The sequence below is a fragment of the Danio rerio genome, chromosome 11, assembly GCF_049306965.1.
Source record: "Danio rerio strain Tuebingen ecotype United States chromosome 11, GRCz12tu, whole genome shotgun sequence".
Classification (NCBI taxonomy): domain Eukaryota; kingdom Metazoa; phylum Chordata; class Actinopteri; order Cypriniformes; family Danionidae; genus Danio; species Danio rerio.
Window position 1 is genome coordinate 26849018 of NC_133186.1, and position 14009 is coordinate 26863026.

The following is a 14009-nucleotide window of genomic DNA, read 5'->3' on the forward strand; positions in this document are numbered from 1 at the left end:
TATTGAGTGACCTGATTTCATTGTGTTTCTCTCCGCAGGTCGTATTGAGGACTCCAGACAGGTTGTATGAGGATGAATCAGAGGTTGCCAGTCAAGTGTGAAACTACCAAGATCCTTTAAAGAAGTAGAGAGAGAGAGTCCTATTTATTCAGTAATTTATTGAGCTGATGGACTAGAGTGTAGACTTTTTTAATTATATATGTGTATATGGGAGTGTATGAGTTGTACTGTGAAAGACAATGTTTTATAGACTTTTTAAAGCAGATTAACTCACTTATGGATAGTTTTGTATGATTAAATAAATCTAATTTGTTACTAAGTGTGTTTTTACAATAGTGTTTGTTGATACTAAAATAAAATAAAGTTGTAAAATTATTCTGTTTGTCTGTGATGCATCGGTTTTTAAGCATTCTGATTCAATAGTTGTACACTTTTGTATATGGTTGCTCTTAAACTAATTTCTTGATGGTATCTACGGTTAAATGCTGGAGGGAAAACAATGTGTATGTAAAAAAATGTAAATTCTTATTTTTTTCTCAATTGCTAACTCAAGAAACATTAGACAAATATAATATTTGTTTACATACAAATTATAAGATAAAATGTCTTTACAACAAATGTTTTTCTGTTACTTTATTTAGTTCAATAAGTTAATAAGGTTACAGTCGTACTAAGTTTAAATGTTTTGATGTAGTTTTACTCTGTGTTTTCAGTTGAAGTCTAAATATATATATAGTCTAAGTATATATATATACGTGTGTGTGTGTGTGTGTGTGTGTGTGTGTGTGTGTGTGTGTGTGTGTGTGTGTGTGTGTGTGTGTGTGTGTGTGTGTGTGTGTGTGTGTGTGTGTGTGTGTGTGTGTTTGTGTGCATGTATTTGCAGCAACTGCGTGATGCTATCATGTCAAAATGGACCAAAATCTCTGAGGAATATTTCCAGTACCTTGTTCAGTTTATGTCACAAAGGATTAGGGCAGTTCTGAAGGCAAAATGGGGTCCAACCCTGTACTAGTAAGGTATATCTAATAAAGTGGCCGGTGAGTGTGTATATATTTTTTTCAATGCTTGTCAATTTTTATATAATTAACATATGAGCAAGACCATTTCTGATTCAATAAACATTTAACTGAATTCAAATGTACAGTTCATCCAAACTATTTACTCATCAAGGATGTAGGAGTCTTTTTTTCTTTAGTGGAACATTAAAGAAGATATTACACTAAAAACTGAGGTCTTTGGTGACTCATAAAATGCAAGTTGGTGTCTTCCTGCACTTTTAGACTAAAACAAAATTAATCCTTGTGGCTTCTGATGGTACACTTTGGTCTTAGTGTCTATGGTATAATAGTTTAGTTTTGTCTGAATATGTTTAGATTTTTTTACTCTCAAAGTAAATGACTTACACTTTAAAAACAACCAATAATTATTTAATGATCTTTCATAGAAAAAAAAATCTGAAGGCAAAAGGGGGTTCAACCCGGTACTAGTACGGTGTACGTAATAAAGTGGCCAATGAGTATATACACTGTATATACTATATATGTTCTCACTCAGACAAAAAAACGCCTGTAATTACCTCAAGTACCACAATTGTAAGTCAAACAGTATACATTTATCCATGTGTAAACACAAAGTAGAAAAACTGATGACATACCAGTCAGAATGTCTGGATAAATGTGGAAACCGAGGATTATGTGCTTTAAATGCATCCTGACTGGAGAAAGAGTTGAAAAAAAAACATCAACAGGGTTCAGCAGGGTTTATTTATGTTACTTACACATACAGTAGAATTACAGTCCACAACTTGCCATTGAGTATGGTGGTATGTGGTACTCTCAGACTCATAATTTGCAAAGTTATTTATAGCACTATTTTCGCAGATTAAAGGAAGAGAAGGCAGAACAATAAACACTAAAATAACATTAGGGTAAAATAGACACTCAAGTTCTAAATAATCCTCATTCACGGTAAGAGATTTGTGTTTTAATGTAGTGTTCGTAAGATATAACTTTATATCAGAGATAAATAAATCATCTAAAAACAAAAAGTTTCATTCTGACAAAAAAAGAGCTTTATTTAAATTTGAGGTTTGTATTGTTATATAAGTTATAGATTATAAGTTGTAGGGCAGTTATGACTTTGTGTTTATAATTGTAAGAAAATGGTTTAATTGATTGTGTGAAATCAATTCAAGAACCACAAAGTTAGGCAGAAACGCCGGTCGTGGTCACGTGGTCAACGATACTTTTCTCACCACAATAATTCGCTGTGATTATCCGATAATAATTACTGATTACTTTGTGAACTTTGTTCATTTTCAGAACTGAGAACGATTTTAGTCCAGATGCGATATACTAATCATTAGAGTCCATTTAAAATATTGTATATTGTACTTGGAATAAGGCAATAATGCCATCAGTTGTATTTGTGGCTGAAAAAAAATGTTCGCCTTTTGCGCCCTCACGCGCCCACTTTAGATCATAACGTTTGTTAGAACCAGTGTACTATTATGCTAATTTAGATTTTTCAGACTTATCTCATTGGTCAACTGTCATGTCTTCACGACAAACAACAGTGCGCTGTAATAACGCAGCGAGGTTCGGCGTTAGTCCTATCCGTTTACCTTATCGATTAGTCTTCCAACCACGGTTCACTTGTCATTTCTGGGTGAAGAAATAAGCAGATCGCTGCTTTCCAACCGGTGTTTCTGTAGCCCGTTGGGTCTATTGTTGAGGAGAAAATTGTCGTTACTGCAATGGATAAAACATTAACGCTGTACTCAGACAAAGCCGAAGACGTCGCGACGTCCTCTAGTTTTCGCCAGTTTAAAATAGAGCATTTTCATCTCGACCTGAAAGTGGACTTTTTGCAAAAATCTATTTCAGGAACCGAGACGATAGAACTGCAGTGCATTCAGGACAGTCAAAGTGAGTTACAGCTAGATATTCATCCATCTCTGTCTGTTCATGAAATCACATTGAGCCAGAATGCGCGTGACTGGACCAGAACAGAATTCCTGACTCAGGATTTCACCAGTTACGGGACAACACTGCTGGTGAAGTTTCCCACTGCTTTCAGCTCAGATGACAAACTTCAGCTTGCAATCAGATATACAGCTACTGATGGGCCAGGGGTAAGCCTGCAGTATATATTTATTTATTTTTGTTAATAATAATAATTATTATATAGACAGTTAACAAGCATTTCAATATAATAAACTAGACATGCGAGGAAGTTTGATTTCTGTTTCTACAAGAACAGCAGCATGTCTACATACAATACAAATGATTTCAAATAGTACAGTATGCAACACTATTGATAGAATATTTAGAGATTTTTCACAAGAATATGAACAATGCAAGAGCAGATTTAAAAAATGGCCAGTGAAGGAACAGAAATCACATGATAGGTGAGTGACTATATCAAAGTTCATAACCAGCCACAGAAAAAGCAGCCTGATTGGATTTATAGCATCACCATGGTACACTTTTGCGCATAGTTCATCTAAAATGAAAGATTTGCTGCTAAATTATTCACACTCAGACAATCCAAGATATTATTTTATCTACAAGTCAAGCCAAAACTGGCAATTGCTACGAGTTAAAAAACATACTGGCAAAGCAAAATTAATACCTGTGAATGTACTTGGAGATACATTATTGAAAATTAAATCTGGAAATATTCAGCATAAACAGTGGAAAAAATGTAGGCCAAAGAAACTAAAGGTCCTAAAATAGACCCTTGGGGAACATCACACAACAGAGGAGCGAAATATTAGGAGTAATAATTAAATATAAAATAACAACAAAGAAATTTCTGTTTCCAAGTACAAACATTGTACAGGGCCTGAAAATTTCCGATACATTTAAGACAATCAAGAAGACTGAATTGATTAATGGTATCACATGTACTTTAGACCAACAAAATGAATACAGCATATGAGCACAAATCTAATCGAAACATTCAACTGACCCAGAGTTAAGCATGAAGAGCTAAAAACAGGATGAAACTCATTCAGAATGCTCACAAGAAAGCTGCTCTCTTCAGTAGCTTAGAGATGACGATGTTTATTCATCAGACATTGCATCACTGTACGTAACTATAACCGAACTGGAACAAACCTTTTAGCTAAACGGGGATTCTATAGCTTTAATCGTCTAAAACTATCCTTCTTCCACCCTTTACTCACTGAAATTCAGCAGTACTAATACTAAAATAATTGATTCATAGTACAAGCAAGCAAGCATGCATCACTTCTCTGTAGATGTCATGGCTGGACCCAGTGCAGACGGCTGAGAAGACGCTGCCATTCTTGTACACGTCTGGGTTTCCTATCCTGAACCGCAGCTTGTTCCCTGGCTTCCATACGCCCATGACAAAGAGCACTTACTCGGCTGTTGTGCAGGTAATTTCTCACCAGACGCATGTATCTCCTTATTTATAGGTGTGTTGGCTGGAACCGGAGCAGACAGCGGGAAAGCTCAAGCCTTATGTTTTTACGCAAGGCCAGGCTGTTCTCAACCGCTCCTGCTTCCCGTGCTTTGATACTCCAGCAGTCAAGAGCACCTACTCAGCAGCAGTTCAGGTGAGGCCATTGGGCCGCTCCAATGTAAAGAGATAATAAGGGTAGTTCAGTTTACTGGTTTGCATGACATTTATAAATGTATCTCTTTCTTTGTGAATCATGATAGTAAAAGTGGATTCAGTTACAAGGATGGAGTTTGAGTTTGTTGATCAGGGACTGGATGGATTGTAAAAAGCATTCTGTTTGAAGATTTCTTAATGATTAAATTTTTTATTTTACAATGATGCATAGCACAACAATTTTACACTACCTGACAAAGGTCTAGTCGATGATCCCAGTTGTAATAGCAGCATATAATAATTTGACTTTTACTTGGGTAGATTTTTCTGATGAATCATCTGTTGAACTGCATCTCAATCATCACAAATACTGCAGAAAACCTATTGGAACCCACATGGACCCAAGATTTTCACTGAAATCAGTCATGTTTGATGAAGGAAAAATCATGGTTTGAGGTTACATTCAGCATGGGGGTGTGCAAGAGATCTGCAGAGTGGATGGCAACATCAACAGCCTGAGGTATTGGGACATTTGTGCTGCCCATTACATTACAAACCACAGGAGAGGGCAAATTCTTCAGCAGTATAGCACTTCTCATTCTTCAGCCTCCGCATCAAAGTTCCTGAAAGCAAAGAAGGTCAAGGTGCTCTAGGATTGGCCAGCCCAGTCACCAGGTCTGAACATTATTGAGCATGTTTGGGGTAAGATGAAGGAGGAGTTATTAAAGATGAATCCAAGTAATCTTGATGAACTCTGGGAGTCTTACAAGAACCCTTTCTTCGCCATTCCAGATGACTTTATTAATAAGTTATTTGATTCATTGCAGAGATGATTGGATGCAGTCTAGAGGCCTTTGCCTTTCATATAAGCACTTCTGATACCAAATGATCAACTTGAAGTCCAGTTATTATTTGTTGTCCCTAAACTTGAATAAGCGACAAGAATTTTTTCAGATAGTGTGAATCAATATACAAAATATTTCAAATGCAATCTTTGGGGTTATTTTGTTGTCTTTTAATTTTCAAACACATTTAGATTTTTAAATAATTGATTGTTTTTTTTTTTATTTGCCAAATCCAGATGTGACTTTTTTTCTTCAGTATGTTTAGCTGAAACTGTGGAGCTTGGTGATTCAGAAAATCAAGGTGATGTCTGCAGGGACTCTAAGAGTTAAAAAGGCCAGATATAATCAAACCTGTGTGTTGTGATGGTACTCCACTAATATTAAAAAGAATTATCAGCATAAGAGTGATAATAAAATGTTGTAAATCTGAAAAAAAGCTAAATATTTCTAATTCCTATTTCTAAAAATTGATAGTATTTTGAGAGAAAACAGAAATGGTCCCATTATAGATCCCTAAGATACACCACATAGAATTACAAAAAAAGAAGAAATAAATCAAGTTTTAAGTTTTATTTTCATGGCTAGGTAAGCATAAGAAAACACTGAAAACATTGACCTTGTCAGGTCCAACATATTGATTGGTAATGTAAAAAACAATCAAATTAAATTACATATCCATTGGTTTAAAATCTATTATGCTTTTTCCTCCATGTTGACACTAAATCTTACTGTCTCTTCAGTATATACAATGATTTGCTTTAGACTTCCATTAAGCTCTCAAGGAGAAAGAGCACAAGAATGATCAGATCCGGGTTTTCTCTAGTCTGCGTGATAAGATTCAGAGTTTATGCCTTATCATTGTACTTTGATCTGTTATAAACACAATGGCTTCTGATTTTGATGGCTTCATCAGGTGCCTGAGGGCTTCACCGCTGTTATGAGCGCTAATAAATGGGAGCAGAGGAAAGCAGACGGGGCTTTCTTGTTCACTATGGAGCATCCTATTCCTGCTTACCTGGTAGCACTGGCAGTGGGAGACCTGCAGTCTGCAGAGGTGGGACCCAGGTAAATGCATCCCAAATCTTTTAGTAAACCAGGGTCATATCATAGAGAATAAAGTTTTTAAAGCTCTTTGGAGATTATAATGTGTGGGCTGGGGCTATAAGCACATGCTGTAACTTTTAATAACTTTATTTCTTGATTAGTGAAAAAGCTTTTGTTTTTCTTTTTTTACTCAAGCAGCAATATTTGGAAAAAAAATATTATTGAATAATACATTATAAGTGTAGTGTACAATAAATTAAATATTTGAATAATAATAATAATAATAATAATAATAGTAAAAAAGTAATAGTTAGGATTCCAGATTTTAGAAGTCTTCATGAAGTTAAAACATAATTTTATGTATAATTTCTTTATTTATAATAAATATCTGCGCCATCTTTAATAGTAAGTGGATTTGTACAAGTTAAGTAAGTGCATCTAAAGAATAGGAATCCCAGTTAATCTGTTTCTTTTAAAGAGATTCATATACAAAATGTAAATATAAACATGCGTGAAAATAAGCAGAAGCTCAACAACATGTGTTTGATTACCTAGGAATAAACCTCGTCGGATCTTGCAGAAGCTTAAACATGTGATGTACATTGGTTCTCACACATAGCAACTTTGAATACATTTGAATGTTGCAAACATTGCTGATTAATGCTTGTCTGTGAATAAAAGTCTAAAAACTATAAATGTATTACTCTTTAATTAACTGAAATGGATTTATTTTTGGATGTCTTTACTTTATGTTTTAAAATTTTTATGTATTTATGTTTCGAAGCATCAGAATTTTCGGATGAATGCATTAGAGTCAGCAAATCTTTCGTATTTGAATACAAATATTTTTACTGTTCCAAAGGCTAACTCATTTCTTTAAGGGACGTGAGATTAATAATGAGTAAATGATGACGTATTTTAACTGCATTTTCAGGACACGTGTTTGGACAGAACCTTGTTTACTACAGGCAGCCAAGCAGGAGTATGATAATGTGATTGAAGACTTCCTGTCTGTCGGAGAGAAACTGTTTGGACCCTACGTTTGGGGAAGGTGGGAATTTTTGTATAAGCCTTTTCTAATTCTGAAAGCTCTAAAATGCTTAAAGCTGTGGTCATACTAAAGCTTGAACGTTCACAATTCTGTTATACAGCGCTGTGAAAAAACAAGATGAATAGACATTAATAAAGGCGATGGCTCTATATTTTAAATGTCTATACAGAAAGGTCACATTTTGATCTTCAATTGGTCTCACGCAATCACGTGATGCGATTTCACAGGTCAGAGTTCACCTAGCTTGAACTTTGGAATGCAGCGATATGTGAAACTAGGATGTTGCTAGAAGGGATACAGCTGTGAGAATTATTTATGTGATTTATTAATTTACCCATTAATTGTATTGTAATAATACATAACCCTTCCCTAAATCCAACCATCAATTTTATTCATATTATTTATTAAATCATCCATTAAATTGTATTTTATTTACATCTACCCCATATCCCAACCCCTTACAGTAATGCAAAAACAGTAATTATACAGAGAATTATTCGTATTATTTATTAAATTACCCATTCAATTGTATTTTTATTAAAAGCTACCACTAAACCTAACCCTCACAGTAATACAAAATTCTGAATTATTGTTGTACAGTGTCACAAAAAAGATTGATGCTATAATGATGTGAATATCCACAGCTGTATCCCATCTAGACTTTACCATGAAATTAAACTACGAGCTTGCCTTTCCAGTCTACCATCATGACATGGGTATGAAAGTCAATTGGGCTAAAGGTGCCACAGCTTAATACAACCTTAAAGCCCTTTCATTAAGAAAACACTTAATCTTATATGTCCAGATATGATGTGCTTTTCATGCCTCCGTCATTCCCGTTCGGTGGGATGGAGAACCCCTGTCTGACGTTCGTGACCCCCTGTCTGCTGGCCGGCGATCGCTCTCTTGCTGATGTCATAGTGCACGAGATCTGCCACAGCTGGTTTGGAAACCTGGTCACCAACGCCACGTGGGGGGATTTCTGGCTAAATGAGGGCTTCACTATGTACGCCCAGCGCAGGGTCTGCAGGGAGCTCTATGGTATACACCGTTTGACCTGAATTGAATGAACACTGATGAAGAAACAATGAAAAAGTGCTGTTTGTATCATTATTTTTATTGTCATTTTTATTTACTATTATTATTATTAAGTTATTCCTTTTTTATATTTTTATTTTTTATTATTATTTTTTTTTATTGTTATGAAAGTTTTAAGGAAAAAGTGGACGGTTTTTCACCAAGACTGTCATATCAAGCATATATGTTCTTTTCAATTTTCAGGAGAGGCTTATACGTGTTTGGAAGCAGCAACTGGTAAAGCTCTTCTGCGACAGCACATGGACAATACTGGAGAAGATCATCCTCTCAATAAACTACGGGTTAAGATTGAACCGGGTAAACTGCCACTAGTTTGGTGTTTTAACGCACATTTTGATGAATTGAGCATTTGAAATGATTGATTGAACTGATTTTTTGTTTTGTATGCAGGTGTCGATCCTGATGACACATACAATGAGACGCCCTATGAGAAAGGATTCTGCTTTGTGTCCTACCTGGCACACCTGACAGGAGATCAGTCACGCTTTGACACGTTCCTCAAGGTGAGCTGAACAAAGATATATACAGTTGGTCAAAATTATTCGCCCTTTTGTGAATTTTTTTTTCTTTTCAAATATTTCCCAAATGATTTTTAACAGAGCAAGGAATTTCTCACAGTATTTCCTATAACATTTTTTTCTTCTGGAGAAAGTCTTATTTGTTTTTTTTTCTTCTAGAACAACAACAGTTGTAACAATTTTTAATATAATTTAAAGGTCAGTATTATTAGCCCCCTTAAGCAATATTTTTTTGATTGGCTACAGAACAAACCATTATGATTAGAAATGTGTTATAAAATCTTCTTTCCATTAAACAAAATTGGGGTGAAAAAATTCAGGTGGACTAATAATTCTGACTTCAGATGTATATTTAGAGTTTCTCTGGATTTACTAGATATGGGTAAAATGTTAATATTTGGCTTTTAACATTTCTTTTTTTTTAGGAAATGGTCAGAAAAATGTTTTCACTGGTTGTGATTAAAAATCAGGGTTATTTCACCAAATAATGATTTACTACCCTTTACACAAGACCGTTATGAAGCATTTAATAGTCATCATAATTAAATCCATGAAAGTTTGTAATATTTGGATTCTTTTTTAAACGTATGAACATTTATAAGCATTTATGAATGTATTATATCATCTGTGCGTCAAATTACAAAAAACAAATTACCGCTTATGCAAGCCGTTTCTAATGCAGCTTCTATGGTGCTGAGAGCATGTTTGACGTTATTCTTTCTTCTGACTGCTGTCATCAGTCCCACACTGTTTTTTTTCTTTTTCTGAAAGTCTTAATGACACAATTGTGGAGTTTTTCTTTTAATATTTCAGCAAATAGAATTGTATATGCAAACATATATGTAAATACATGTAATTTTGTTTTATGCAAACACATGTAAATCCAGAAAAACTACTAATGTTGAAGTGGCTTATCATTATTTTATACTTAGTAATAGTCCTTATTAACACATTTGTTTTTAAGTATATTTGGCATAATAATTTAGTAATTCTGTTTTTATATTTTATTTTAGTTTTGTTTTTTAAATATTATTATTATTTTATTTTTATAAGTGATTTTTATTTTACTTTTATTTATTTTTATTATTTTTAGTTCAGTAGTTGTAGATCTTAAACTATTATTTGTCAAAGCTGCTTAAATTCTTTCCATTGATTAGCTTTTCATCGAATCACAGCATTTTATATTATTTCAGCATATTAGCAACTTAATTGTGTTGAGTTGGATTTGGTTTGATTCTAATATCCATCTTTGGTGTTCAGGAAACTGTTATTATACTGTAAACGTGGAAAATGGTTATTCATATTTTTGTGGAATCCATGATACATTTTTCTGGCTTCTTATATAAATATAAAGTTCTTACGAACAACATTTATTTTAAACATAGATTTCACAACAACGCATAGATCATTTTATTTTCTCCATTTAATCTAAACCAATCCAAAACATCCAGTGTTGGTGGTCCTCCGGGAATGTGGTTGAGAAACACTGATCTAAATTCAATTCACTTCACTTTTATTTGTATAGCGCTTTTACAATGTAGATTGTGTCAATGTAAATGATGTGTAAAATCCTAAAAGACACTTGAGTAGAATAAAAACGTGCTGATAAACATGTCAAAACAGTGACTGTGTCTCTTCAAGGCTTATGTGGAGAAGTTCAAGTTCAGAAGTGTGCTGGCCGAGGATGCGCTGGAGTTTTACCTGGAGTATTTCCCAGAGTTAAAGGAGAGGAACGTCCACAAAATTGAGGGTGACCATAAGCAGCACTTCTTGCCTCGAAATCACAAGCCTCGTCTGAATTGGCACTCTTTGGTCAGACAGTATTTTGTCATCAGCTTTGCTTGTTTCGGCAGGTCTAGATTTTGACAGCTGGCTCAATGTTCCTGGTTGGCCTCCATATGTCCCTGACCTCTCCGCCGGCCAGACTCTGATGAAACCAGCCGAGCTGTTAGCAGAGAAGTGGCTCAGCCATAACCTGGACTTGGAATCCATCTGCAAAACTGATTTAAAATCATGGAAGACCTACCAGACCGTCTACTTCTTGGACAGGATCCTTGAGAAGTCACCTCTTCCTGATGGTGCAGGTCCCTCTTTGTGCTTCTAGAGGAATTGTAAGTATTTTCAACAGATTGTGAATAAGTATTCACCCCCTATTAACAGGTAACCTGAAGAAGCTTGAAGAGTGCTACTCTCAGATCATTAAGTCCAACAATGCAGAGCTGAAAGTCCGATGGGCTCAGATTGTTGCAAAAAACCAGTATAGTCCAGGATTCCAGCACATTCGGGATTTCCTCTCAAGCCAGGTCAGATTTTCTACTTTATTTAAAATTCATTCGGGTAAATGATCAACTGACTTTTACCTAAAAAATGAATGCTTGCAGGGGAAGCAGAAGTACACTTTGCCTGTGTATCGGGCGCTTTGGAACGGATCAGAGGAGACGAAGGCCTTGGCGATAGAGATGTTTTCTGCCACCTCCGGTCAGCTCCACGTCAATGTCCGCAATTATGTTAAAAAGATAATAGTTTGAGCATCAAAGAATTGGGAAGATAGAAGGGAAAATAATGTATGGAATGATGTACTTTTGAATAGGCTCTGATATCCTAAAACAGCTTTGAGCGCTAATATAATCTTTGTAAAGTGTTCTTAAATGTGGTTGAATTGTAGATAATCATTGATTTTTTTTCTATAAAGTAAGTATGTGGAATTTTGGGCCATTTAATGACTGACCCGATTTGAATTTCATATGGTTTTGCATTTTTATTAATAAATAAATCGCATTTCTAGACAGAATTTGCAGGACATTTTTATTTAAAGTTCATTTTTAAGCATTTGTTATTTTGTTATATTTGAAAGATGTGTGAACTTCTCTTATGCTTTTTAAAACTACATTTTATTTTGATTATAAAAAGTATTTTTATATTATATTTAGTGCAATGTGATAACGGGTTACATGTAATCTGAATTATGTAGTTTGAGTTCAAAATGTTGTACTTAAATATTAAATATGCAAAGTTACTGTTTTGCAAATTAATTTATCATAAATTATTTACATAGATCACATTATTCACAAATTAATTAATGATTGTTCACATTTTTAAAAACATTTTCCTTTCTAAAACTGCATTATGTTGTTTAGCATCAAAATTCAACTAAATAGAATGACCATCTCAATTCTGTTTCTGAATTTAAAGACAAATTAATTTTAAAAAATCTAAATTTAGTTCAAAATTAGCATTTTCATTAATAAATATATTACATTTCTAGGTGAAGCAGTGGCGCAGTAGGTAGTGCTGTCGCCTCACAGCAAGAAGGTCGCTGGTTTGAACCTCGGTTCAGTTGGTGTTTCTGTGTGGAGTTTGCATGTTCTCCCTTCCTTCGCGTGGGTTTCCTCCGGGTGCTCCTGTTTCCCCCACAGTCCAAAGACATGCGGTACAGGTGAATTGGGTAGGCTAAATTGTCCGTAGAGTGTGTGTGTGGATGTTTCCCAGAGATGGGTTGTGGCTGGAAGGGCATCCGCTGCATAAAAACATGCTGGATAAGTTGGCGGTTCATTCCGCTGTGGCGACCCCGGATTAATAAAGGGACTAAGCCGACAAGAAAATGAATGAATGAATATTACATTTCTAAACAAAGATACATTTCTAGACAAAGAATTTAGAGGAAAGCTTTAGCTACAAACCTCTACATCAGAGCTATTCAATTAGTTTATCATGGGGGCCAGTTCATGAAAAGCATCCCAAACTAAGGGCCAGAGACATATGACTGGCAATATGAGTGACACAACAGCATATAAGAGCCCATATGTTGTATTTTTGCTCCTTAAGACACCCACGCTGGCTTTTTCTACATTAAAACGTTACCATGGTATAGTTTGAAACTACATAATATCAGTGCATTGTACAATAGGTTTTTTATGAACATAATCAAATGTTGTATTTTACAGCACAACAAAAGCAGTGCATTGCATAAGCAGGATTCTTCTACATTCAGACACAATCATATGGTATGTTTTGAACTGCATAACAATATTGGATGCAACAATTATAGATTTTGGTTGTACGATAATAGTCTGAAGAATTTTCATGGTTATCAAATATAATGTAAATTTAAGCTTTATATTAACTAAGTAGCTATTTAGATGAACTGTTGTTGTTGTTGTTATCTGCGTTCATACACACAAAATCATTTTAAAATAATTAGTCCAACATGTTTTGTTTACATTTCACTGAAACGGCTGCCCACGCCTCTCGCCTATGGTGACTCAGCTCGTGCTGTATTGAACAGATGCACGTCACTTCATAACTATAGCGATTGTTTTTCGTCTGATTGAAATTTATTTTTGATGTCTTGGTCACACTAATTGGAGGGCCGAATTTGGGTGGGTTTCAGGTGCTCCGGTTACCCCCACTGTCCAAAGACATGCGCTATACGTGAACTGGATAAATAAAATTGGCCGTAGTGTATGAATGTGTGGGAATGAGAGTGTATGGGTGTTTCTCAGTACTGGGTTGCAGCTGAAAGGGCATGCGCTGAATAAAACTAAGCCGGAATAGTTGGCGGTTCATTCCACTGTGGCGACACTTGATAAATAAAGGACCAGGCTGAAGAAAAATGAATGGATGAAAACGATTTGGTATGCATTATGCTGTTTAGTGTTAATATTCAACTAAACAGAAAGACTGAGTAAATTCTTTTGTAATCCATACTTCTGAATTTGAAGACAAATTCATTTTTTAATGTAAATATTGTTCAAAATTAATATGAATCTCATTTCATGTAATTAATGAACTCAAACAAATGAAAATTATAGGACTTTTATTTCAGTCTGTTTTAAATGCTTTCCGGTTGTTGAGAGATACGCCGGTGAC

General features: G+C 34.9%; 2 protein-coding genes across 5 annotated transcripts in view; both read left to right on the forward strand.

Annotated features, from left to right (window-relative positions):
- Positions 1 to 375, forward strand: part of inavab (innate immunity activator b) — a 45036-nt gene extending 44661 nt beyond the window's left edge. The window contains exon 10 of one of the 2 annotated variants that reach the window (XM_005169303.6): positions 39 to 373. In XM_005169303.6, coding sequence (XP_005169360.2) covers positions 39 to 101 — 63 coding nt within the window. In that variant the 3' untranslated portion in view covers positions 102 to 373. 2 annotated transcript variants of the gene reach the window in all.
- A 2311-nt stretch (positions 376 to 2686) lies between these two features.
- rnpep (arginyl aminopeptidase (aminopeptidase B)) lies at positions 2687 to 11931 on the forward strand. Of its 3 annotated transcripts, none has more exons than XM_073915766.1 (11): positions 2687 to 3133; positions 4265 to 4585; positions 6343 to 6494; positions 7408 to 7524; positions 8330 to 8565; positions 8806 to 8919; positions 9013 to 9125; positions 10782 to 10890; positions 10994 to 11218; positions 11301 to 11443; positions 11522 to 11931. In XM_073915766.1, exons 3-11 carry the CDS (start codon positions 6367 to 6369, stop codon positions 11666 to 11668), a joined length of 1332 nt encoding a protein of 443 aa, XP_073771867.1. In that variant the 5' UTR covers positions 2687 to 3133; positions 4265 to 4585; positions 6343 to 6366; the 3' UTR covers positions 11669 to 11931.
- The last annotated feature ends 2078 nt before the right edge of the window (positions 11932 to 14009 follow it).

Excerpts from the sequence above, each read along its gene's own strand:
- rnpep (XM_005169285.6), top strand. The coding sequence starts at position 2,756 with ATGGATAAAACATTAACGCTGTACTCAGACAAAGCCGAAGACGTCGCG. Across the intron at positions 6,495-7,407 it reads TCTGCAGAGGTGGGACCCAG|GACACGTGTTTGGACAGAAC; the intron begins GTAAATGCATCC and ends CTGCATTTTCAG. Across the intron at positions 8,920-9,012 it reads ACGGGTTAAGATTGAACCGG|GTGTCGATCCTGATGACACA; the intron begins GTAAACTGCCAC and ends TTTTGTATGCAG.